This window comes from Larimichthys crocea, chromosome III (assembly GCF_000972845.2).
Source record: "Larimichthys crocea isolate SSNF chromosome III, L_crocea_2.0, whole genome shotgun sequence".
Classification (NCBI taxonomy): Eukaryota; Metazoa; Chordata; class Actinopteri; family Sciaenidae; genus Larimichthys; species Larimichthys crocea.
In genome coordinates this window covers 32,734,857-32,761,801 of record NC_040013.1, presented here as the reverse complement: position 1 = coordinate 32,761,801, position 26,945 = coordinate 32,734,857, and the positions used below count along the sequence as shown (strand labels likewise).

The 26,945-nt window shown below is 39.7% G+C and overlaps 2 protein-coding genes across 4 annotated transcripts in view; one reads left to right on the top strand and one right to left on the bottom strand.

The window, feature by feature from the left end:
* znrf3 (zinc and ring finger 3) overlaps nt 1-14,428 on the top strand; it is a 62,416-nt gene extending 47,988 nt beyond the window's left edge. For 2 of the 3 annotated variants that reach the window (XM_027277837.1, XM_019264484.2), the window contains 6 exons: nt 3,624-3,698; nt 6,004-6,135; nt 7,106-7,216; nt 8,575-8,742; nt 10,762-10,864; nt 10,989-14,428. In XM_027277837.1, the coding sequence (XP_027133638.1) occupies nt 3,624-3,698; nt 6,004-6,135; nt 7,106-7,216; nt 8,575-8,742; nt 10,762-10,864; nt 10,989-12,739 (2,340 nt within the window). In that variant the 3' untranslated portion in view covers nt 12,740-14,428. The remainder of the gene's footprint in view (nt 1-3,623; nt 3,699-6,003; nt 6,136-7,105; nt 7,217-8,574; nt 8,743-10,761; nt 10,865-10,988) is intronic. The other variant, XM_010732970.3, reaches the window with a different exon arrangement.
* A 285-nt stretch (nt 14,429-14,713) lies between these two features.
* Nucleotides 14,714-20,858, bottom strand: coq5 (coenzyme Q5, methyltransferase). Its single transcript, XM_019264499.2, has 7 exons — nt 20,618-20,858; nt 19,182-19,331; nt 18,858-19,082; nt 17,968-18,074; nt 17,544-17,632; nt 16,728-16,839; nt 14,714-15,114 (listed from the first exon to the last, which is right to left on the bottom strand). Exons 1-7 carry the CDS (start codon nt 20,814-20,816, stop codon nt 15,013-15,015), a joined length of 984 nt encoding a protein of 327 aa, XP_019120044.2. The 5' UTR covers nt 20,817-20,858; the 3' UTR covers nt 14,714-15,012.
* Nucleotides 20,859-26,945: the final 6,087 nt, after the last annotated feature.

Genomic DNA, 26,945 nt, shown 5'->3' with positions numbered 1-26,945 from the left:
GTTCAGGTTGAGAGTTTAGCTGATTTTTAAGCATGGATGACTGATCAAACGGGGACCAGAGCTCATGTCTGAGCTTTGAAAAGAATATCAGCAGGAGGATTTCCAAAGGAGACAATCCTTGCCTTCTTTCTATTTTATATTGTATAAAGTTCAAATCGTTTCAAATCAGTTGCTACTTGCCAAATCAGTGTTTGCACTAATGCACTAATGGCTGAAAAAGGGAACCATGACCATTTTTTATATTTTAAAAGCAAGCACAACAGATCAACAGATGGCAACCACTGATCGTGTTTCATTTATGACAAACATATTATCAGCATTTTCTCTGGAGAATTTCAAGTTATTTATTACCTGATTCTTCCCATTTGTCTCCAGTGGTAAGAGATACTCAGATCCTTTTGATAAAGTATGTATGCAGAAATACTCACAGCAGAAGCGTTATCAGCAAATGTACTGACAGTATCAAAAGTACTGAGTGATAGATTATTAGTTTAGTTGAGTAAGAAGTACAATATTTCTCTCTGAAATGTAATGCAGTAGATCTATAAGGGCAATAATATGTAAGACAACCTAAAAATTGCACTGTAACATTACAGTACTTGAGTAAATTTACTTAGTTACTTTCCACCACTGCTTGTCTCCACTTTTTCTTTAAGATTGTCTATTGTATTTAAGGTTGCTGTGCCCTATAAAGCTCAAGTCCTTTTAAACGGCTACTCTTCTTTGCACTTTGATGGCTGAAGAAGAAACATCTGAATTTTCTTGGTACATTATCGCAGCATTTGTTCTTGACATATTGGATTCCTAAAATGATAACACGTGCGTATGTGTCTGGATCTCCTCTTAAATCATGAATGAGACGATCAAAATGTCATCTTGCACAGACTTCACCCTGACAAGTTTAATGAACAGACGCTCCTGAAATTCCTGTTTTATCTTGATGAAACTGGTACCTTTCCAGTGTGATCATCTCCTTCGAAAAGTTTCCTGCAGATGACTGAATGCTGTCTCGAATTGCTTGTGCAATATCTCCTTACACAGGAGCTCTGCCACCTGAAAGTGTATAGCCAGTTTGAGTCAGTGAAGTAAACAGTATTTCCTCACTCAAGTGTTTAGTTTGTAGGAACATGGCAAACGCTGCAGAAGAAAAAAAAAATATTACAACAGTCACAAAGTAAGTATTTATCCTTCCTTTGGTGTCCGAGGTTGTAGTTTTTTATGGGTTTGGGAAGGAGATGTGTCATGTTTTTTAAGAGAGCCAGTTTGCCTGTGGGTGCATTTTTGTTGTCGTCAGGCAAGTCCCTGCACTGCAGCGCAGGCCTGCCCGAGTGGAGATTCTTTAGGAGGGAGATCCCTTTCTTCTCAAAGCATCTTACCAAGAGCTATTAATTATTAACTTGGAGAGCTAACATCAAAGGAGCAGACTTGTGCTGAATTAAATGGAGGCTGGAGCCTGGCAGTGTGGAGCTGAGAGAAAACTCGGTGAGAGGGAAGAGCCAAGCCAGATTTCGCTCCGCTCGCTTTTGAACTTTCCAAGTACAAAAAGTGAAAGAAGAAAGAAAAGAGCGATGTTAGTTTATGTAAAGGAGGCAGGACGAAAGAGAAAGTTGGAAGAGCTTGTATTTCAAGCGTGTCAATGTTTTTAATGTTTCAGTGTTTGACAAGGCTTTTATACACTGCTGGGAAAGATCGAATCAGTTTGCAGGGTTAATTAGTCTTTAATGAGCAATGAAAGCCAGATTCATAAACATCTTATCTGCGGATTAAACAAGGGGCATATCTAATTGAGGCGAAGTAAAAAAACAATCAGGGTCATAATGTCTGTCTGACTGAAACCCGTTTACACACTAAGTTGAATTAGGAGTGTGATACATATTCCATCTCTTTTATTAAAGTTTGATTGTATTTTCGTCCTGCTGTGATTTGTCTATGCAGCAGTAGTCCCACCAAAACCCAGGCTCGTCTCACGCATGTGTGCTAAAATCCAATACGTTTAGTAGTACTATATTTAGTGTCATTATTGACTCTGGTATTGATTCTGGAGAAGGCAAATACCTCTGATTTTCTTCTTGCCTTGGAGGAAATGTCATGAACACCATATTGAGTAGAGCGTTTGTTTGAATCCAAAACTTACTTTAGCTACACATGCAACTATAGTTAGTCATTAACCTCTTTCTAAAGACTCATAGTGCACACAGGGAGTAGGGAAGATAATGCAACAACCCAACTGGAAATAAACTGCAATGATTTCTTATGATGAAAGTTAACGTCATGGTTACAAAACTGGATCATATTACACTGGATGCCACTTTCATCAGCTCTACAAGCGTTTGAGAAAACAGAACTTTGATATGAGGCTTAAAGCAGCAGGAAACAACTTGCAGAGCTGCAGAGTAGACGAAACCTCAATGATATTTAATACATCAGTCTTGCAACAGTCTTCTTGCCAAACAAACAAACAAACAAACACATTTTGAACTGACATGACAACCACCATCATCAACAAGCATTTGCAAGAGGTGACTTGGTCAGTTGAAGCAAAAGATGCAGGGACTTGCTCAACATCCCATTGTTGAGTGTTGTTATCTCAGAAATCAACATGATGTGTTGTGAAAAGAGCAATTGCACCTCCCCCGCACATACCACTTCTCCCCATCTCCCTTGTCTCTCTGTGTCCTCTGCAAGCGCCCGCTGACTGGGGCGGTGACACTCTCCAGCCACTCGACAGCCGAGTCACAGCACTGTACATTGTCACTTTGATCTTCACCCCCCTCCCGCCTCTTCCCTCCAGTTATGAAGAGCGTTGGCAAGAACCCAAGGGCACTTGATAATACCAGGATATGATCCTAGCCGCGCTATTTTAGATCATGTAGTGCAGACATCAAAACGTTGTCTAAATAGGGCACCGTGAATCAAGCAGGGTGACAATGGGTTGTAGGGGAAAGCAGGAGTTAAGATAAAGGAACTTTTATTTTTTCCTTTCAGATGATTGGGAAGCCAATTTGGATTCTGCAAGGAGATACTTGGGGTTCTGCAGATCCAAGCATTTCCTTTATCTTTTGCCTTTAGCAGTAGTCTTCAAAAGACCTCTGTGCTCTGACTTTCCCCTGCTCCCACATGAAAGAAGCTTGCATTTTTTTTTTTAGCAGTCAGACATTTGTGAGAACTTTATTCAACTTTTTCCTGAGCGTGCACAGCAGAATTCAGCTCAAATTCAGCTCCATGTCACGCAGAGTTGCATCACATGGAGCTATGCAGGCATTAGATCTTGACACGGGGATGAAACGGTTTTCATTTGTCATACGTAATGCGGCATGGATTCACTCAGAATTACATCATGAAGACATCAGAGAAATGAAGACATGGACCACATGTGCATCCTCGCAAATGTTATAAATGGCTTGTTTACTTCTTGCTGTTGGGTTTCTGTCTCTTCTCTTTCTCATTTGCTCCTTCCAGATGATGTGCACAGCGTAACACTTAGGCAGAGAACTCCCTCTAGTGGCCTGAATTTGAATGTGAAAACTTAATCTGAGGAGGTTGAGGGGTGCCATACATTCCCTGGCTTTTTCTTTGCACTGTTGTTGAATATATCTAATAATCACCTTGATCTGTGTTTGCAGGCAAAGAGAGCGGTGCAGCGGGGTGCCACAGCCGTCATCTTTGATGTGTCGGAGAATCCGGATGCCATCGACCAGGTTTGTACCCACCTAAAAATTACCCAGACCTCCATGCGCAAATCGTCTGATCTGTCTCAGTCTGTCTGTGAAAGACACTCCACTTTTCACTTCTGTAGAAAGCTTAGCAGCATGCCCTGCCCTTCTGACTGGCTGTGTGTGTGTGTGTGCGTGCTGTTTGTACAAACAATGATCTTTCTATCTTTAGTTCTGTTCAAAAGCATGTGGATCAGCCTTGCTCATTCAACCATTCTGTGCCTTTGAGCCCTCTAACTTGTGTTTGGAGGAGTGCACTGTGCTCTGTGAGGACTGAAAATGGATATCCAGGTTCAGCTTTCACTAGACCATGACCAAACTCTGTTGAGCTCATAATTGCACAGGTAGCACACATTACCTCATCCCATGAGACTCTGGATTTGTCTTTGAATGCACATTTGGGCTACAGTAAGAACAAAGTGAATTTCTTGTCTCACACACCCAGACGTTCACATTCCTTTTTCTTGCTCCTGTGTCTTTGCTGTTAAAAGGTATAATACACGAGTTGCTCCTCTGAGCGCCTTTGTCGAAAGAATTCTCCTGTGGTATTCATCCTCGCCACGCCAGGCCTGGACTTGCAGGTTTTTCTTTTTTTTTTTCCTCCCTCCTCGCCTCCTCTTCTCTGCCGCTGGGTCGTAAAGCGCGTAGCTGAGAGATAAAAGGGATTGCGCAGAGACCACATGAAAGGCATCGCTGGGCGGCTGTGTTAAATTCCCCCGAGAGGCTTTTCCAGTCAGAGCGGCCCGATCAGCAGAGACAGGACCCACAAGGCTAAGGGGCAGGGAGGTGGAGCTTGGGGAGAATTAAGGTCCCGGGGCTGAAATTAGGAGAAAAGCTTTATGAAGTTAATGTACTTGACCTCCTTTTTATCTCAATTAATACTGTATGTGAGGCCAAGTGCTGCATGTGGCCAAAACACTAAGTTTGTGATTAACTTTCTTTAAACAGTAATCCACTTAAGTTTATTATAGGACTTATAGGTGTACTTTTTAATTGTGTATTGTTCAAACTCCAAGCGAGAGTCTAGGAGGAGTAATTTCTCAAAGCAGGAGCAGCAAGAGATCAAAAGTCTCAAAGTCTATACTTTTAAACCAGAATGTACAGTATTTCACTGGGGAACATGACGACAGCAGAAGAAATAGAAATGCGAATATCCTTGGTATTTCCCCTGGGCTTTTCAAATTACAGATTCCAACCAGCAGACGAGAGGAGAGACTGAAGAGGGAGAGGAGGAGTAAAGGAGTATGTCAACTGACTCGAAAGCCAGAACATACTATTCATTGACTATTTCCCCCGCGACCACAGTTTCCATGTCTTGAGCCTACAGGTCATTTTCCCTGTTTGGGAGAAGAGGTTCATTCAAGCCTTTTTGCAGTCACAGTCCACACATTAGAGCAAAGTTCCTAAACGTTCATGCTTAATGTTCCTCAAGAATGAAGCTATCGTTGGATTGTTACATTACAACAACAACTTGCACTCTCAGTCCTGTGTACAATTAAATTGTTGACATGGACATATTTCTGATTGGTCAGCCTGCAATACACTGATAAAGGCTTTTAGCCGCAACGTGTTCATGTCAACATGCAGTAATAAAAATGTTGATGATACGCAGAGCTCTGAGTGTATTTGGTTATTGTTTTCTTGTTTGCATTTGTTGTGGCCCTTGACTCCAACTTTATTAACTGAGTGTGACTTTTAAAAAAACAAACACTTTTTTTTTTTGTACTTTTTTTGTTTGTAAAGCAAAGACAATCCGCGTTTTCCTTTTTTTTGTATTACATTTGAATACTGAAGGGATGCAAATGATCCAATATTTACATGTTATTTGTTTTTTTTCTTGTTTCTTATCCTTTCAGTCATCTCACAAATGCTCATGTTTATGTTGCGAGGTTGCGTACAGCTGCATTAGGGTGTGGTTTTGTCCTTTAACGTATCGTGATTCATTTTATTGAATTTCATGAATATTTAACTTGCCACTGGCTATTGACATTGAAAATGTTTAAATATGACAAGACACTCATGGAACAATACAGAGGTTAGAACAACACTTACTCCTGTTAACATGTAAAAACGTATGCAGCAGAGGTCAAAATATCTTAACTTTTAGTCTCTAGTATGGGTCAAGCTTGAACAACACATTTTCCATAATGCCACAGAAACATCACACAACAATTTACTCTTTATAATGGGTAATATGAACTTTAACTGAACTGTAAAATCAGTGTAGAGAGGCTTTAACAATTGTTTTGTTAATCTGTATTTGATGTATTTTTCTCTCTCGTTTCTACAGCTCAACCAGGTTGCCGAGGATCCTCTGAAGCGGCCGGTGGTTTACGTAAAGGGTAATGACGCTGTTAAGTTGATGAACATCGTCAACAAGCAGAAAGTGGCTCGTGCTCGGATACAACACAGACCACCGAGGGTAAGAGCTAATGCCAAAACCCCAAACCACTCAGTGTCGATGACGTGCATGTGTGTGAGACTAATCTAAGGCACATGTGAAGAACATGAGGAAGAGGTGAACATGTTAGTGAGGCCCACACACAAAATGCCACTTAGAAGTTTTTTTTTAGATGGGAAGACAAACGAAAATTCCAGCTGTGAAATTTGACCCTTCCCCTTTCTTCTCTGCTCTCCGCTGCCCAGAGGCTGAGGACTTTTTCGCAGCATTGTGGGAGATTAATATCAGCCATTCAAAGAGCTGTTTGTTTGCTTGGAATATTTGATAAGAGACCAGCACACTTTGAGGTCAAATGACTTGACATAATGAAAGCCCGAGAGAAAGGACTGTCAGATAAGAGACATTTTTCTGATGAAGAATAAAACAATCTGTTCACTCTCGGCGAGTTTTGAGCAGCTGTTTGTGGATGGAATTTATTGTAAATTATCACCGCCTTCGAAGCTGCAGTTTAAGATTACTTTCATCACATTTTTTTCTTGATTAGTCTGAGAAATCAAAAAGTACTGAAAAAAAAAAACCTTATCTTCTTTCTTTCTTCTTTGAAGAAAACTGCAAATTTTCACACTTGAGAAACTTGAACCATGTTTGGCATGTGACTCAAACTGTTAACAAAATAGTTGCTGATTAATATTCTGTCGACCATCTAATCTGTTAATGAAGTAATCTTTTCAGAATCTAATTTGTGTAAAATGTGTAGCACTTACCTGAGTAAATTACTGACAAAGAAGAAAATGTATTTGCACAACAAAGAGTCAAATGAACACTCATATTATTGTGTGTTCTGGTTTGCTGAGCAACTAACAATGCCATATTGAAATATCCTCAATTGTCAATTAATTGAAATGAAAAATGCAAATGTTTTCAGAGCAGATGACCCTTTAACGAGATCCATGTGAAGATTATTTGACAATGTTGCCGTCCTTTTCCACAGCAGCCCACTGAATATTTCGACATGGGTATCTTCTTGGCCTTCTTCGTGGTCGTGTCGCTGGTTTGCCTCATTCTGCTCATCAAGATCAAACTCAAGCAAAGGAGAAGCCAGGTTAGTGTTGATGCACATTAACAGTTACTTTAACCTTTAGGAATGTATTTACTGTCCCAGTTTGAGTCACGTAGATCTCTTACATAAAAACACACCCAAGTACACAATGCCATGCCTTGTTTTTCCAGTCGGCACAACTTCAAAGGAAGTTGTAGGTGATTAGTCGTGTTACAGTAGCACTGCTGTTGATTGATTCCTCTTGACAAAACAAAAAAAAGCTCCCAATGGAATGTTACGTTGGGCACATGAAGCATAAGCATTTAATTAACACTGATAAGAGAGTTGCTGCTGGAGCCAAAAGCACACTAATGTCATAACAAAGCAGAAAACTAGGAGCAGCATCCATAAAGACAGGTGTAATCCTGCCAGCCCACGTGTGTGCATGTGCATGTCTACGTAGGTGTGTAATGGGTGTGTATGTGCGGGTGTGACAGCAGCAGATGACTTAGTTGTGACTTTGTTTAGTGGTTAATTAACAGCTCACACCAGGGGTAATTTTGTCACACGTAACAACCTTTCCTTCCTGATTTGTGAAAAATTAATGAGCTTCTTGTGAAGAAAATCTTGTTCATACAGTGTTAACATTTTCTTGCCAATTTAACTATAAATAGTAGAAAAACTTTGAGAATGCTTTTGGGTGTAGTGAAGGGTTTGCCCTTACAAGGCTACAGTTAATTACAAAGTCCTCATGTTTCATGTTTGTAAACCCTATGATGAAAATGACTTTCATGCCAGAATTCATTGCTCTCTTGCTGACCAGGATGTCCACATATCCTTAAAAAGTCTACAATTATCTAGTTGTGAGGCAACATAAAGGAAGAAACACCATCCAGAGACCCTAGTTTAGTTAAGCCTGAGCATAAATAACTTTGTGCACGAGTGATGCACTAAGCAGTTCAGGCTATAATTCACAAGGTCTGCTACACATGTGACTCATTAAGTTTAATTTGAGTTCTGTATGTGTCAATCTATCCGTCACCATTTTTTAATAAGCAACATTTTTAAGGCGACACGAAGCAAATTAAAGATAAAGAGACCAGAGGGTCGGAGCCAGAGAGAGTAGCTAATGCATCAGACAGACATTGCAAAATGATGTACTGTGTCAAGGAGGGGAAAGTCTCAAATCATGAACCCACTCAGATTAACATCAGCAAAGAAGAACACAGTTTAAAAGTAAAGCCTTGCCAACACTGACATTTAATGGGATGTTTGCTGAAAAATCACTGACTTCTTTAAATCTTTTGACAGTTGTGTCACTTTAAGGTCTTTTTCTTGGCTCTCTGAGTTAGAATTAAATGTGTCTCATCAAATATGCAGATATTCCTTCTGACCCTGTCCCATCTTCCTCCCCACCACAGAGCTCCATGAACAGAATGGCCTCCCAAGCCTTGGAAAAGATGGAGACAAGAAAGTTCAAGGCCAAAGGAAAAGGCCAACGCGAGAGCAGCTGTGGAGCCTCTGATTCACTGAGCAGCAGCTCCACCTCTGATTGCGCCATCTGTCTGGAGAAGTACATTGATGGGGAGGTGAGGAAATAACCTTTGATTTGAATTTTTGACTTTCTTTTTGACATCTGCTTTGGTTTATTGATTGAGTCATACAGTTTAGATGTGGAACCTCCCAAACAACAATTGTGACAATTGCCATAAACTTTGCTGTACTCTATGGGTTGGTAAACCAGCTCTAACACATTTGCAGTTTTAATATTCAAATTTATGTATACTTATTTTGAATCAACCTTTAAGTCAGTCCACACGTTACAAAGCATAGACGAAGACTAACATTCATCATCTGCTGTTGCTGAAGGCTTTTTATCCAAAGCGCCTTAGTTATGCTACCATGTGTGCGAAAGTGGACCATGTGGGAGCCAAACCTCTTAACTCTGGCAGTGTTAGTGTGGTCATCTACCCACTGAGCTTGTTTTCTTTTCATTACATATTCTGTAGACATGAAACATAATGCAGTTAAGCGGACAATAGAATGGAAGTTCCCCTGATGTGCTCGGGGACCGCAGTCCTGCGATCTTCAGTGACGTTCTTTCCGGCGCCTTTTAGATGTTAAGTTCAGTCTTTCAGAGCACCTGGAGAGATAACAGTACCCAGAGTGCATTGGCTTGTGATTATGCTTCCTGTTTTCCCAGTGTGGCCTTCTTTAATCCTTAAAGGAGTCATTGTCAAAATATGTATCCTAATCTTGGACTTTAAGGGTTTACTGTAACAACATTGCTCATCCTCGGACGCTGGAGGGACAAACCGCAGCGCCCAAGGGGACATAGCTGGTGTATGCGTGTGTGTGTTTTTTGTGGTTATGTGTCTCTTCGTTAAGCAGGAGAAGAAAACACAACAAAGCATGGCGCCAGTATTGCACAGAGGAAGTGGCGATATAAAAGGCTGAATGGCATCAAAGCAGTTTTTGAGCAGTGAACCAAGCAACAAAAGCTTGGGTGGAAAAGAGCCCAAAGATGAGTCACATTAGGCCATAGAGTAAAGTATTTTTGGCAGTGAAAGAGCTCTTACTGGAAAATAATATTATAATTCATATTCATAGTGCTTCTGCTTTTGTGACTTGGAATTTTTTCATGCCTGTTCTCCATCTGAATACAAAGCATTGCATTCTTTTCATATCAATCCTCAAGTGTAAGCCTTGTTTGTTTTCCTTCAGAAAGTGATGACATTGAGCATAAGTTGTATATGTACTGTAGTATGGTGTCTACTCAAGAGTTGAGTTTGTGACATGATGTAAAGTTGGTTCCTCAGTGTTAAAAACATGACTAGACTCACAAGCACACTCCCCACAAGTGACAGCTCTGTATAACTTTGCTGCCACCCTATGGACGTTCAGATGCTCTCAAACACACATTTATTCACCCTGAGAAATGAAACCCTGTTGCAGTTTGTCATATATATAATTTAAGTGGGAACTCTGTAACTTGTAAAACAACTCTATTTAAGTCGACTCATTCCACTAATTTACCTGTCTGACGTACAGCCACGTCCGTAATTCGACTACAGGAGTACTGAATTGCTGGTGCAAGCCCTGAAAAATAACTGAATTGTTTCACAAAAATACTCTAGGTTTAGTATACTGTATTTGGTGTTTGGAGAAATGAATGGACTCTACTTTCATAAAAAAGCAATAAACATATAAATAAGTCAATTAAGGTGCTACCAGACAGGATTAAAGATCCTTAAAATTCACAAATAATTAAGGTTAGCACAGGTTTTTTTTTTTTTCCAGCATCTCTCTTGAAATAAATTAATAGCAACAGTTCAGTTGGACATTTCAGTCGACCTCAGTTTGTGTATGCTGGACTGCTGCCATTAATTTAATTAAGAAAAATTCTCAAAGCCTTAGCTTGCCCTACTTGTTTGGGTGTTGGATGTTTTGTTTTTATTCATTGGAAATACTTTTGACATTTAAATGTTCTGTGTAGTTCAGTCTAATATCTAAAAAAAAAAAAAATGTATCAATGTGCATCTAAATCTGTCTTTACTGTACTGTTTGACAACCTGACAATTAAATGTTTGTTTGTTTTTCTTCTATAGGAGCTGCGGGTTATCCCCTGTGCTCACAGATTTCATAAGAAATGTGTCGACCCCTGGCTGCTCCAGCATCACACCTGTCCCCACTGTAGACACAACATCATCGGTGAGTTGGTGCATAACCTTTATTTTGCTTTGATGTTTAGATAAAACACCCTTTTCAGCAACAGAACACTTGAAACAAGGTTATAAAAGATGCACTCATTAATGTGCCTGATTTCTTTTCACAGAGCAAAAGAAGGGAAACCCAGGACCAGCATGCCTGGATCCCGGTAACCCAGTCCATGGCCGTCAGCGGGTGGTGCTGCCAGTCCATTATCCTGGCAGGGTGCACCGGGCTGGCCAGGTGACAGCCTACCCAACGAGAACCAGCATGGACCCACACGGCAACCCCATCACCATGCTCACTGTGGACCAGCACCCAGATCCTCAAGGCCTGTACCCACCCCAATCAACGTCCGCCTTTCTCCGGAGCTATCATCCCACCCTCCATCTGGACCACTCACTCAACCCCCACCACTGCGGATTAGAACACCGCGGACCCCCCACCTACCCAGCACAGCCGCATCATGCTGCTTTTAAACGACCCAAGTTCCATGGTCGCAATTTTTCCCGAGCAACCTGCTTCTCGCAGTACGAGACTATGTACCAGCACTACTATTTTCAGGGGTTGACTTTTCCTCAACAGCCTGAGGGTGGCCAAGGGCCTGCTATGGCAGGGCAGCTTGGTGGAGGAGGAGGGGCCCACAAGGGCCACCACAGCAGGGCCTTTCAGCAGGGGCTGTTATACCCCACAGTGGTACACATGGCACCTGCCTCTTCTTCAAGGATAGGTGATACCGGCAGTGCTTCTGGTCTGAGCTGTTACCACGGGCACCGTTCAGTGTGCAGTGGTTACCTTGCTGACTGCCCTGGTAGTGACAGCAGCAGCAGTAGCTCAGGACAGTGTCACTGTTCCTCTAGTGACTCCATGTTGGACTGTACTGAGGTCAGCAACCAGGGGGTGTATGGTAGCTGCTCCACCTTCCGCAGCTCGCTGAGCAGTGACTACGATCCTTATGTCTACCGGAGTAGGAGTCCATGTAGGGGCTCCATAGGGGAAGCGGGGACTGCAGCTTGCACCACAGTTCCTGCCGAAGACTCATCATCCCCTGCTCCCTCGGGACATGACTGCCTCCAGCTCCCCCCTGGAGCTTCAGGATATAACTCGGGGGACCACCTCTCCAACTGCAGTTTGGAGCCCAACTACAGCAGTCGCTCATCACTGGAACCCAGGGAGAACAGCAACACTAGCACTACCTCAGCCGGGGCTCCAGAGGCTACTGGAGCAGACAGGGGAAAAGGGGCACAGGAGGAGTCAGGGGAGCTTGGGGCTGCAGCCTGTAGCTGCTGCTTTGAGGTGCTTCCTCCCACTGTGGAGTGCAAAGGGCAAGACTCGGACCAAGCAGGGCCTCTGGCCACAGGACGCTTTCACAGGGGGGTGGACTTTCAGAGCCCAACCTCCAAGAACTACTTTGCTTCTGAGCACATGTGCCCTTCCTCAGAGCAGGTGAGCTACGAAGGGCTGCCTTGCTGCTTCTACAAAGAGATGAAGGTCCACAGGGCCACAGCAGGGCGTTACACCGAGGACTATGCTGTTAATGTGCAGTATGCACATGCAGACTCAGAGGCCTGCTCTGGACAGGGCTGCTGCGAACTTAACCAGAGAATACCCATAATTCCTGAGGACACGGATTGTGAATTGGGCACAGGGACAGAGACCCAGAGCAGTTTATTGCCTATTAGTGTCACAGTGGAAGCAGAGGTGAGGACAGGGGAGCGACATGAGCCCAGGGAGGGGTATTTCACCACAGGACAGTTTAGAGGTCAATCGTACCCTCAGGAGGAGGAGACCAGGGCTTTGTTCCACCCTCAGCTTTCTGCAAGCCCCACTGCATTTGGAAGCAGTACTTCAACAAATGAGGGAGGTCTGTGTTTATGAACTTGAGCCCAGAGAGAAGGGACTTTGTCAAAAGTATGTATTTGGTACCGTATCAGTCAGTCAATCATTGAAACCCTCAGCTGCCTTGTTCTAACCTTGCTTTCTGAGCGCTGAATGTTATCATCCTAGATTGTGTGGATTTCTACTGAAATGGCCTGTCATCTCTAGATATACAGTGTATTAAGTTCATTCCTGTGGCCACAAATGTCTCAGCACTGAGACAAAGTGATACTACAAATGTGGATGGAGGTTGTTAACTGAAACTAGAAGTAGGTTGGTATTGGCATCTATTTGCAGACTGTCTGCTGCCATCAAGGGTTAGTAATCCGGGCCAATTTCTTGTTTTGATGTTTTTCAGATTTTGTCTAGAGCCAAGATATCTAGACTCTTGTGTAACATCTAAGAATCTGAGATTTTTCTCTACAAAAAAAAAGTACATTTAATTCACAAACATCTGTATCTACATGTACAGTATATGTGCGCACATGAACACTGACTGCCTATAAAGCTTCAACCACCAACTCAAATAGGTTGTACGGACATAGCTATACCAAAACAGAAAGACATGATTGTTTTTTGTTTTGTTTGTTTTCTTTAACTTTTTTTTCAAGAGCAGGGAAATGGGTCTATTTTTTTTTTAGGTGTCTGTGACCCACATATTTCTCTAAGGAGAAGAAGCTATATATTACAGAAAAATGCATAGAAATGTGAATGCAAGGCTGACACTGGTCTCTATTCAATTTAATACAGAATTTGTTATATGCATTGCATTTCTGTCCAGTAGTGGCCTACCTGTATGAGATGTGCCCGGGCAACATGAAAGCCTTATGCTGGTAAGCTATTTGTAGCAATATCTGAAGACACTGCGCCGCTTATAGTCGAGCTCCAGACTATTGCGACAGTGTTTTGGGGTCAGTAGATTTCTTCAGAAGTACAGTGTAGCACTCTCTTGTTTGGAAGCCCTTAAAAGTGTATTTTTGCTGTCACTTACCCAATTTCCTCAATGGGGCATGCTCTAATAAATATCTATAAAAAGGTTCTAGCGTGTATCAAAAGGCCAAAGGAAAGTAGCTGGAAAAGACTCATATTTCATAAGGGTTCCTTATTGTACTGTGACTTTTTTTTTTTTTTAACGATGCAGTTATACATACCACAGTGTATCCGTTTGAATCATATCGTGCCATGCATAAAACATACTCGCGATATCAATGCTTGTCATTCATGCCTTTCTGTTTGTCCTGCAGACTGTTTTTATACTGTTTCTATGAAATATACACATTCTCTACACAGAGGAAAACTTTCTGAAATAACCCTATTTATAAGTTAACCCAGTGCTGTAATCAAGTGAGAATCTAATCTTGCCTTTTGCATAGAGATATGTACCTACTGCAAATATAACATTTTGGGGTACTTGAGTCACTATTTAATTGTGTTGTTATTGTTTCTAGCACTTAAGAAGATTAAAATGTGTACAAAATTAATATTTTTTAATTTTCTAAGAATATAATTATTTTCTGTCATTACCATTACAAATGTTTAAAAAAAGGCTAGAAATCAATCTGTGTATATTTCTGTACCTGTATAGCAAACACATTTCATAAATGGAAATATGTTCTCTGAATATTTATTTACTAATATATTTATCTTTAAGCCATGTCTTATGTTCAGAGTGTATGAACGTTTGAGTTATTTGGTTGCTTTTTATTTTGAGAAATCACTAACATGAGACTTTGTATATACATGGTAATTGCACACAAGACGATTAAATCTTCTCTGACCAAAAAACTGATTTTAAAACTTTAGTACCATACAGTTTTGTAATTAAAGTGTACAAAGATCTGTAAAATATACAGTTTTATTCAAGTAACTCATGGTGTGGTGTCCTCCTTTTCATCATTTGCATTCAACATTTACTTGTTTACTTATTGTAGTGATTGTATTGTAGCAATAGTTTGTGAATAATCCAATGACATATGAGCCTATACAAGTTTTATTATTTCATTGTCAAAATGCAGGTGCTACAAAAATATTCCAAACAGACTGTTTTCACTAGTTGTTGTCAGACTGATACCACAGATAGTGACATTTAGATTTTTAGTGTGGCATTCTTCACACTAATATTGGTATAATTAACAGGAAAAAGAAGTCAATAAATATATCCTCTGAACACTGTGACATCTGCAGAGAGCTCTAAAATAAGAGCTCCGTACATGCAGAAATGTCTGAAACACAGCCAGTCTCTTTTTTTCTATACAAGGTGTTAGAAGTGCATTTCACAGCTTGAAACCAGAGTGAAGAGCGACAACTCCGCCAGTGAGGTTTCGGTACTGCACACAGTAGAAACCAGCATCTTCAATCATTCCTGTAAACTCTTCCTGCAGGAGAAAAAGAGCAAAGAAAACTTCAAATCCAAAAAGTGACAGTACGCCAGTTAGTGTTTATTATTAAATAATTCAAATCAATGAAAATCTAATGAGCTCGAAGAAATCTAAGTTTAGGAATATACAGTGGAAAAGTAGTGCTAAAACAATTACTTCATGCTGTTCAGCAAAACTGATTAATTACACATCACAACTATCATGAATAAAAATCTCCAGACTCTGGAGAGTTTTTTTTGGCTTGCTTCTCATCCCAGAGTTTTTGTCGCACACACACACAAAACAGGTATCAAAACGTGCGGCTCGGCTGGGATCGGTGTGCTATGACTTTTCAAAGAGTTTCTGCAAACGGTTTTGCCAGAAATCGCCAAAAACCATGGCAAAAAAATTAATGGGTGTGTATTGCGAGAATTTTCGAGAGCTAGAGTAAGTGATGTCATCGCTAGAGTGGAGAGGGAGAGGAAAATTCATCTAAAAATAAATTTGTAAACTGCGATTGTGGCCGCAAATGTCAAGCTATGGAAATCATTTATAGCTAGAAACGTAGGAAATTTTGTCATCTCACTCACTTCAACAGATATTTAACAGACTTTGATTCTTCAGCTTGTCAGGTATTTGTGGATCAATGAGACTTCAATAAATGCCTGCTTTAACCAAAATGGAAGGTGACATCCTTTTTTTTGTCATTTTATTGAAATGCCTTATTGAACTGAATGTAGAGAAAAAAAAACGGCAAAAGGAAGGAAGGAAGGAAAAAAACGACGGAAGGAAGGAAGGAAGGGAAAAAACGACGGAAGGAAGGAAGGAAGGAAAAAAATTACGGAAGGAAGGAAGGAAGGAAATGACGACAGAAGGAAGGAAGGAAGGAACGAAGGAAAAAAAGAAGGAAGGAAGAAAGGAAGGAAGGAAAAAAGCGACGGAAGGAAGGAAGGAAACGACGGAAGGAAGGAAAAAAACGACAGAAGGAAGGAACGAAGGAAAAAAACGACGGAAGGAAGGAAAAAAACAACGGAAGGAAGGAACAAAGGAAGGAAGGAAGGAGGGAAGGAAAAAAAGCGACGGAAGGAAGGAAGAAAAAACGATGGAAGGAAGGAAGTAAGTAAGGAAGTAAGGAAGGAAGGAAGGGAAAAAAACGACGAAAGGAAGGAAGGAAGGAAGGAAGGAAGAAAAAAACGATGGAAGGAAGGAAGTAAGTAAGGAAGTAAGGAAGGAAGGAAGGGAAAAAAACGACGAAAGGAAGGAAGGAAGGAAGGAAGGAAGGAAGGAAGGAAGGAAGGAAAAAAAAGACGCTTGTTGTATTAATACTGAATTTACTGAGCAGTGTCAGTAATAATGTATGGGGGTGACGGGGCCAGAGTCAGGCACACTCAGAATTTCTTTAGAAATTTTCTAGTTAGTTCTTAAAATTTCCAGTAAAAAAAAAAAACAAACTCAATCAACAAATGAAAACTAAAAATAAAACAAGTATCATCAAACTACAATGACATGAAGGAAAATTGTATAAGGTTTGTACAATCAAAAGGGGTATAGAAGATACTTTAAAAATCGCTCTAACTTGGGGTGAGAGTAGCAATGATAGAAACAGGTACACCAAAAATAATTGTTCTCACCTGGTCCGGAAACTTGCGGATGCTTTCTACCAAATACTGATATGATTTCCAGTCTCCAGCAATAACCTCTCCTAAAACTGGTATCATCTGGAAACTGTATGCATCATAAAGCCTGAAAAAATAAACAGGATACAAGTTACCAGTGCCAAAAGCTGCTTTCTCAAAGCTGGAAGCTGCTGCCAATCCCTAATTTTCCCAACATCTTTTATGTTACAAAAGAAAGATTTGTTTAGTTAGCAGGTTTTTACTTCAATAGGTTTGTACCACAAATTAATTCTCCACTCCACAAGTGCTAATCACAGGGTGGTATCTTTGGTAAGAATGAAATCTTCCATGAGAACTGGCCCTCTATGGCACAAGGTTGGTCATTCAGGCTCTATAGGACTATGCAGACAGGTCACATTTAACAGACTGCTGAACTGCTTTGAGGTATAAAACCAGAAGAGGGCAGTGATTGTCCAAACACAAAAGCAAAAAAAGTGTTTAGTTTCTCAAATGTGCAGATTATGGAAGGATATAAAAAAACAGTCAGTTAGAGTCTCAGTAGGGCCACACTGTAAAACATGAAAAGTAAAAACCTGACCCACATCTAACAAAGTTAGAAAATCACTGCTTCTACAACAGCTTGGTTAACACTTTGCACAACTTGTCCTTTGGGTGCACAAAAATGTCCAGGAGCAAAAACAAGCTGCAGCTCCTACAATGTGTTGTTGGATTTGTGATGGCAGTCATATGTCTACAGAGACCTTCTGAGATGAAGAAAACTGATTCATATTCACACCAAGTCATCCGCTACGAGTTAACACTCCTTCTCACCTTGCCAACACAGGATTTGTCACTTTGCTGAACTCTAAGCACATGAACCTGCCACCAGGCTTCAGAACCCGCAGAGCCTCCTGCAATGCCTGGAAAGAAAAATATAGTAAAGTTTGTGCTGATTAGTCAAACAACACAAAATAAATTCAAATTTATCAAAATCCAACCTTCAATGAGGGCGTTTTAAAAAGGATTTGAAGCATGTGAATTAACATATTGTATGAGAATTATTAGAGTTATTGCAAATTTCTTTCTTTGCATATTGTTCTGACAAACATATTTCATCAAACAGTCAAATCGTTAACAGTACTGGCATCTATAAAAAGTGTTAATTCAGTTAACTAACAGGCTGAGTTTATAAGTGCAGAGCTGTAGAACCAACAGTCTTTATGGGAACATCTGTAGCAATGTTTGGGTCAGTTACCTGATCTATATGGGTGACATTTCGAATGCCAAAGGCGATGGTATAAATATCAAACTGGTCATCATCAAAGGGCAGCTCCTCTGCATCCCCCACCACCCACGACAGACCTGATTCACATCAACACAGACAGATGCTCGGGGTCAAAAACTGTCCACTGGTATCTTCATTCCAGCTTTGCGTTCTGCTCAGAATACAAGTGATCACAGTTCTGAGGTGCTTGTAGCTGTAACTCCAATTCTGTATCATAATCAAGCTACAGTTATTATGTCATGCACATGTCACACACTTAAATAAATCAAATAATAAAGAAAAATCTGTATCTGCAATTCCAGTCTCTGTGCTGTCAGTAGAGTCACTTGAATGTTTGGATCTGAATGTATGCACAAATTTCATTTATATTAATGCATAAAATTCTCTGAAGTTGATCAGATTTATTTAATAGAAGTACCTACATGGAATATAGAGTAACCTGATAGCTAGGATGATACAAGGTGATACAAGTTTCAACTTCTTAACATCTGCAGCAATCTGTTATGCAAGTACTGACTGATGAATATGAACCCACACTAGTTTATGGATGCCTGCCTCAGTATTATTATTAATGTTTACAATCATAGAGCTTTATTTTTATGACTAACTGATTGCATCATTATATCCTCCTTTCCAGATCAATGACAATTATCTTTTTAACATAATGTCGATATGCCGATAGGTTTTATTACTGATACTAAAACAACACTTTTATAATACTTTGCTTTAAAGAGTACAAAACCATTTTCTTATTATTATTATTTTGCACTTTTTAGTCAGTTTTCACAAAAGGGGTTTGACACAGGGATCAGACGTTTTGCTCAGAGACACTTGAAGCAGTTTTACAGTCAAAAACGTACCGGTGCTGATGCCCATGCTGTCTGCTTTCTGCTTGCCCACTTTCAGCATCTCTTTGTTGATGTCACAGACAACAGCCCTGGATTCCAGGGGCCCGTCTTCGTCCTCTGTGGAGTAGTTGTTGGAAATGTCCTGCCATGACGGCGTCTGCATGGACCGTGCAGCCCGCCGCTTCTGCCGCTCTTGCTGAGAACGGACGTACTCCAGAAAACGGAAGGAAATGTCACCTGTAGGCGAAGATCACCATTAAAAAAAAGAAAACTGTGACACCAGTTTGGAATTTAGCTTGACGTTTGCACTTAAGGTATACACATGAACTGCTTTACCTGTTCCACCTGCGACATCCAGGAGTCGCACCCCAGGCTGTGGGTGCATGGCATGCAGCAGCATGTCCTTCCACACTCGATGAATCCCCAGACTCATGGCATCGTTCATAATGTCATACCTCTGTGCCACATTCTCAAACACCTTATACACTGAGCAAAGAAAAAAAAAAGGAAATCTGCTTCACTGTGTATTTTATGTTTTTATTCAGTTATATGGAGGTAATTTAGGCATACTCATGTTTGAATGTACCAATATACTGTATATACTGTCCTCTTGGTCCTGTGACATTTTGTCAGTTTTATACTCTGGTCCAGGGAAAATGTTAGTTCACTTGAACTGCTACTTTTAAATAAACGTGAAGTTGATGTCAATAATAACATGGCTCTCATGTACTTCCGATACCCACATCTATTTAAAAAAAAAACTGTGATTAATGCTCTTCATATTTATGCTATGTGTTGTAATCTATAATGGGATGTCTAAAACAAAAGTATTAAGTAGTAAGTAATCTAGATGGTCAAACAAAATAACATTTTAATTTGTGGATGGTTTATAGAGATGGGGTCTTTACTTGCACGTCATCATAAAGGTTAAATCATTTTCTATACACATATATAGACAGAATAGTGCACATTCAAGACTATAACAAAATGTAAAAAGGTAATGTTAAAAAAATATTTAAAATAATACTGTGACTGATAATACACAGAATATGTGGCATGCATACTCAAATACACACATCTTTTTTTCTGATTCCTACAGACTTCATTAAAAATATATTTATCTGATTACCTACGATAAAAACAAAATGATGTAAATCTGTAATTACTGTCTGCTATATGTCCACACACGCATACATACATATACATAGATATATATATAGATATATATAGTATATATATATATATATATATATACAAAACACACACACACACACACACATATATACAAAAACACACACACACACAAACACACTATATACAAACACACACACACACACATATATACAAACAAACACACATATACAAACACAACACCACACACACAAACACACTAACAAACACACACACACACACACACACACACCACACACACACACATATCCAAACACACACATATACACAAACACACATACACACACACACACACACACCACATATACTACTACATACATACAATACATACATACATACATACGCATAATAGATACATAAAATAGACAAAACACCACTAATCGCTACTTAAATTCACATTTAAAACCTTCACTCGTATGCCGAAGTGTGCAGCACATTTTTACGATCCCCAAACCTCCTCATAGTCAGTCTCTTGTGGTTTGTTTATCTCCTGAGAGGCAGCAGACTTTTAAAAACACAATACTCTGAATGAAGTCTGGTGACATGACTCCGTTCACAGCAGCGGTCTGTGCTCAGCTCACCTCTCTTCGCCTTCTCGGTCTCTGGCACCGTTTCAAACCCAAAATGTGTACTTCTGTCTTCGGCTGCATCGCTGAAACACCGACAGGACGACGACCGAGCCGCAGCCCGAGCCGCAGCCCGAGCAGCAGCTGAGATCTGGATGTTTGTGTCAGAAAGGCGGATCGCCCTCCGGACCAGCAGGCGCATGGACGCAGACATGTTGCCTGACTATGTATAAATGCGCGACAGACCTCACGTCATTCACACGCGACACTCAGTGGTATAAAGGAGGACTGTTGATATATATTTATATTTATATATAATTTTTAATTTCATTAGATTAGATATACTTTATTCATCCCACCACGGGGGATTTGCTTGTTACAGCAGCAGAGGAAAGTGTAGCATACACTACAGAATTAGAAAAAAAAGTAAAAAAAAAACAAAAACACATTAAACAGACAGAAATATCTATAACCTACACAATAAAAACAAAAAACAATCAACCTTCAAAACAGACAAGTACTGAGGATAAAAGTGGCATGATATATAAAAAGAGTATTGTAATGTAAAGTGACCATAGTGTAAGAAATGTTGCAAAGAAAGTGACTTATCACAGAAATTTGACACACAATAGAACACCTGAAACTGTTTTGAATAATTAAAACTGTCTTTTAAAGCAGGGATGTCCAAATGATTGCTTAATTTTTTTTTATTATTTATGGCCTGCTAGGATTGTCAGATACTGTATGGCTTTTTTTTTCTTGCTTAATATAATGAAGCATTTGAACCTCTAAGGACATAACTGCTGGTGTTATTTATCTGTAGATGTGACTCAAAATATTACCGGTACTTTCTGAATGATTTTGTTAAAGACAAGAGCAAGAGTGATACTTTCTAAACTTAAATGTTCACATACTTTGATATACTCATAATAAGTCACGTTTAAAATGTTTAAAACATGAGGTTCAGATTTGTATTACCTTCATGCAAGTTTAACATATTCCATAAAATATATTCTGTGTTATCTGACTTCAGATGTGAAAGAAAGGAAGGACTGGTTTTGTTTTGTTCACACTTGAATGGCTTAGATTGACATTTAAAAAATAATAATGTGACAATGAAATGTATGTATGTATGTAACCTTTATTATTGAAAACTATGTAACCGACCTTTTGTGTGTCGTCCCCCAGCTCTATCTCCCCACATTTCCTGTCGCTCTTCAGCTATAATAGAGCTCAAAAAAGGCAAAAATGTTAGTACATGGACTTCTTCACATCATTGTCTTCGCATCTATTAGCGGGAATGGAATACAGTATTTCTAAGTATGCTTAAATTAGTGTATAATCATCTGAAAATGAGAATCATTGTGTTTTCGTTGTCTCAAAATGAACCTTTTATATCTACAGCAACTATACTCAATAGTTAGCTCTCCTGTTGCAAGTGTAGATGCATAAATAACAGGCAGAGTCAGGCTGTGTCTCTCAGCTGTGCACATAACAGAACTGAGGCATGTCACTCGTAGCACACATGTATACATACATGCCCCCAGAGGGGGCTGTTGGCTGCATAACATCACCCTACAACATCTCCCTTCCTTTAGCAACATACAATACCAAACACTAACATCAACATAGTGCAATGGAAATGGTGTATCAAGAAGAGAACGAAATTCAATATCAACCATACCTTTTGCATAACAATAACAAACAGAATAGTAGCATCAGAGCATCTGCAAAACCACATTCATTCCTCCCTCCAACCAGCACAAAACCCATGTGTTTAATATGCCATGAGACTATAGCTGTGATGAAGGTTTCCAATTTGAAACGGCCTTATGAGACAAAGCATGGGAATTTTGAAGAGACATTTCCTCATAATTTAAAGGGTAAGAACAACAAAAATGAACTCGCACTGAAATCGTCAAATCAAGCTGCAAGCAGGATTCTTGTCACAACTATGACACAACAACAAAAAGCAACAGAGTTGGATTGGATTGAGTGGCATGGGTTTTGGGTAAACACAAGAAGCCATTCTCAGATGCAGAAATAATAAGAGAATGCATGACTGACACAATGTTTGAACACAAATAAAAAGAGGAAATTAAAGCAAAAATTAAGCAAATACCCTTTTCAGATTCCACAAATATATTTTATTTAAGTTCATATATTTGTTGTTTTGAATAAAACAACAAAAATATTACAGTATATCACATGTGGCCTGACTGACCTCAATAAATGGACCTTTTAGTCATTGAAAAAAATCTTTGTGGCCCTTTAAGATTTGTATTTGAGTACCCCTGATCTACAGTGAGAGTGGGTCCTCTTACACGGAGTCCGTCATGTTGAACTGCCATTTTTCTACAGTAGCCCAGAACAGACAAATCAGACACTGATCTAAATTATGCCCTTTTGCTTTTGATATTAATTTGCAGCAGTTTTTCCAACATATTATTGTATTCATTTACCATAGCTGCAATCTGCAACTTGACTGCTCGGTGCCACTAAATCATACACGCTGTACGTTTTTTATTATTATTTTGTTATATTCCTGTAAAGGACTCACATGTGCTTCTTTTTTGCTCATTATTAGGTTGGACATGGACAGTGATCTTTTATTTAAGTAAAAGTACTAATACCACACTGAAAATACTCCACTACTAAGTATCAAAAGTAGAAGTACTCATTACACATTCTTTTATATGATGTTTGAACATTGACTGGGGCATTTCTGTGTGGAGTTTGTTCTCTCTTCATCTGCATGGATTCTCCTGCTTCCTCCCACACTCCAATGACAGACACGTAATGCCTTTTGCTAAATGCCCGCTGAGATAGGCTTCAGCCCCCACCACCCTGATAAGGATAAGTAGTACAACTTAATGGATGGCTGTTACTGCTGCATTATTGTGTTTGTTGCATTTTACTGCTGTAGATGTTCAAGGGTGAGCTAATTTTTAACTACTTTATATACTGTTGTTTAATTTACAGCAATGCATGGTTTATAAGGTCATCATATGTTTGTAGCGTCACTCATTTGAGAACCGTTTGTCTGAGCTCAGCAATAATGTGAAAAAAAATTTTATGTGTAAAGTGACCAAAGCTGTTAGATAAATGTAATAAAGTAGGACAATACTTGACTCTAGATGTAGTGGAGTCAAAGTTTGAAGTTGATTGAATGTAAATACTCAAGTAAAGTAAAGTAAACTTACTGCGAGTAGTTTAATGCAATGTTGTACATTTTTGTGCCACATTTTATACTTAGAGATATTATTATATTATTATATTATATTATTTTTTTTTAGCTAATAGGAAAATTGTCTGCTATTTGTCATTACTTTGTCTAGAGATTTTCTTTCATAAATACTTACATTTGGGGAACAATCTGGAGTTCATTTTCTTACTCGAGAGCACTTAGACTTGTGAACAGGAGGAGCCTGGGGATCGAATTAATGGCCAACCAGCTCTACGATCTGAGCGACAGCCTATCCAACTTACACATATAAAAGAGAGGAAAGCTGCTAATCCTCATGGAGAAGCTAGAGCCAGTGAATTGACATGAACAGTTTTTGCATGGCAAATTACTTAAATGATAATATAATTACAGGGATGAAAAAGTAGTGTATATAGGGCAGGGATGAAAAGGGAGTGTATATAAACAGCTTTCAGCAGTATTAAGGTACAATAGTAGGAGAAAAATCTCAAGCATTAAACAGGCCAATGCATGTACTCAAAACCACTGAAGGGCATGAGAGTGCCTTAATTGCACCAGGGTCATAGACAATATTACAGAACGAGGCAGATCAAAACAGACAAGTTCGTGCACAGCCACTAAACCTCTTTCAAAACACTCCTTTTTTCAAATCTATCAAGAAATACCAGCTCTTTTTTTCTGACAGTACCTCTCTCCGGCTCTCCTCCTCTGTGTGACTTCAGTACCGTGAGTGCAGAAAGTGGCAGGTATTGTCTTCCATTCTTCTCACTTTCTCGTTCGAACAGTAACCAGACCCTGCAACGTATTGTCCCATTGTTGCCTCAATTACTCTTCGACTCGGGTTCAGAGGGATCAGCTTACATTGGTCCCTTTTTCCTGGCTATGGGAAGGTTGACCAGAGGGGTGTCTGCAGGCCTAGGCTTTCTCACAGGGACCCAGAGGAGCACTGATAAGGCTCCGAGTCTAGTTTAGGATTAATGTTACAGCTGCACAATTGCTATTGTAAAAAAACAAAAAAAAAACAAATAAAACACACATTTTGGGGTCAATGGGAGGGTGTGTAGAAGTCCACAAAGATTTGATATGGATAACAGAACTTATAATAGAGTCCCTACAAAACCTCAATAATCAATAGTCTTTTCAATTAAAGCAATTAAGCAACATTTTATTAACATTTCTAGTTGTTTGTGGCCAATGAAGATGATTTTATTACCCTACCAAGCAAAAACAGATAGTATTGGTACAAAGCATCATAACTGGGGCACTTTTGAGAAAATGTGTTCAAGCATTATATCACCAGTAGAGGGAGAAAGAGGATCAGCTACAATTATCTACTTTCCGGTACTGGATTGTGTTTGTTTTATAAAACATTAATTGACTGAAGATAATCTGAAAGCAGAAAACATGTTTTGGAAAATCTTTAATTCTTTAATATGTTTGACAAATATTTAATATCATGCAATGGGCTGTGCATCTGATCTTATGCAGATCCCTATGCTGGTAGCATTGTCATGTTCCTATATTGTCTTGTCTGGTGCAAGATGATGGGCACCTTAGTTTTTCTTTTCTGTTTTGCCGGACTTGTTAATTTAGACCAGATTTTTCAAAACAACTTAGTTTTAGAATGAATTTAGTTTACAAAATGGTAAAAAAAAAAAAAATTGAGGAAGAGAGACTTATTATTATCTGTAGTCTTTGTATGTTCTTCTGTCTAATGTTTTCAGACTCATTATTTATCTATGAAACTGGAGGTCATACTAAGTCTTGAGTGTGTGTGTGTGTGTGTGTGTGTGTGTGTGTGTGTGTGTGAGTGTGTGTGTGTGTGTGTGTGTGTGTGTGTGTGTGTGTGTAGTGTCTGTCTGTCTGTCTCTCTGTCTATGTGTCTGTGTTTGTGTCTGCGAGAGAGAAGGATAAAATGGCCGACATTAAAAATGTCGTATTGATAGTCATTGATATCATACAGAGACTTCAATAAAGTTAGTCAAAGGCAGGCTTGAGGTTGCCAAGCAATCAGGGTCAGCTGCAGGTCAGAGTTAGAGAAAGAACAGGTGCTCTCTGCTCCTTTTGGAAATTTCTCAAATTAACATGGGAGTAGATTGGGCAGTAGATTGGGCAGTAGATTGGGCAGCAGATGCGTGTTGCTGGCGCATCTTTGTGTCTGACCCCAAAACTATAAACCTGACAGCTTCAGCAGTGTTATCACTCTGACCGCCTCGAATTTTCCTACGTTTTGAGTGGTAATCATGTCTGTAGAGTGACATTTGCGGCCTCGAGCGCAGTTTATGAATTTATTTTTCGACTGATTTTTCTCTCCCTCTCCACTCTAGCGATGATGTCATGCACTCTAGCTCTGGAACATTCTCCCAATACACACCCAGGCAAAATCATAGCATACAGATCCCGGCCGAGCCAGTTGCTTTGATACCTTGTTTGTGTATGTGCGACCAAAACTGTGGGAGGAGAAGCGAACCAAAAAAAACACGGAAGAAACGTAAGAATTATAATAAACATTGTGTACAGTAAACAGTGTGCTCCTTCAGGCACACTCAGAAATCATCATCATCACCATCATCACTATCAACAATGACTACAGTATGAATACAATCAGCTGTTTCCAGGATGCAGCCACAACTCCATCACACGCGCACGCACACACACACACACACCTACACCCACACACACAGGACAAGCACACACACACACACACACGCACACACACACACACGCACACGTACACACACTAAACTAAATAAGACAAACGTCTTTCAAAATAAGAGTCCCTTCAAAATAATAGCCCATTAAAAAGGCAACAATGACACAGCTTGTTGTATTAATACTGAATTTGCTGAGCAGTGACAATAATAATGTATGGGGGCGACGGGGCCAGAGTCAGGCACACTCAAAATTTCTTTAGAAATTTTTCTAGTTTTTTATTACTGCTGTTTACTGATAAATTCAGACTTGGGGCATGCACTTTCCTTGGTACTGAAGTGATGTTGATGCTGGCAGGTTATTGTCTTGCATGGTCTGTTGTTTCTCGGTGATAAACTAGTTGAGGGAGGTAGTGACCCTGATATGGACATTTTATATATATTATGCCTACTTTGCTGCAGCAACACTTGTGAATTGAGAGACTCT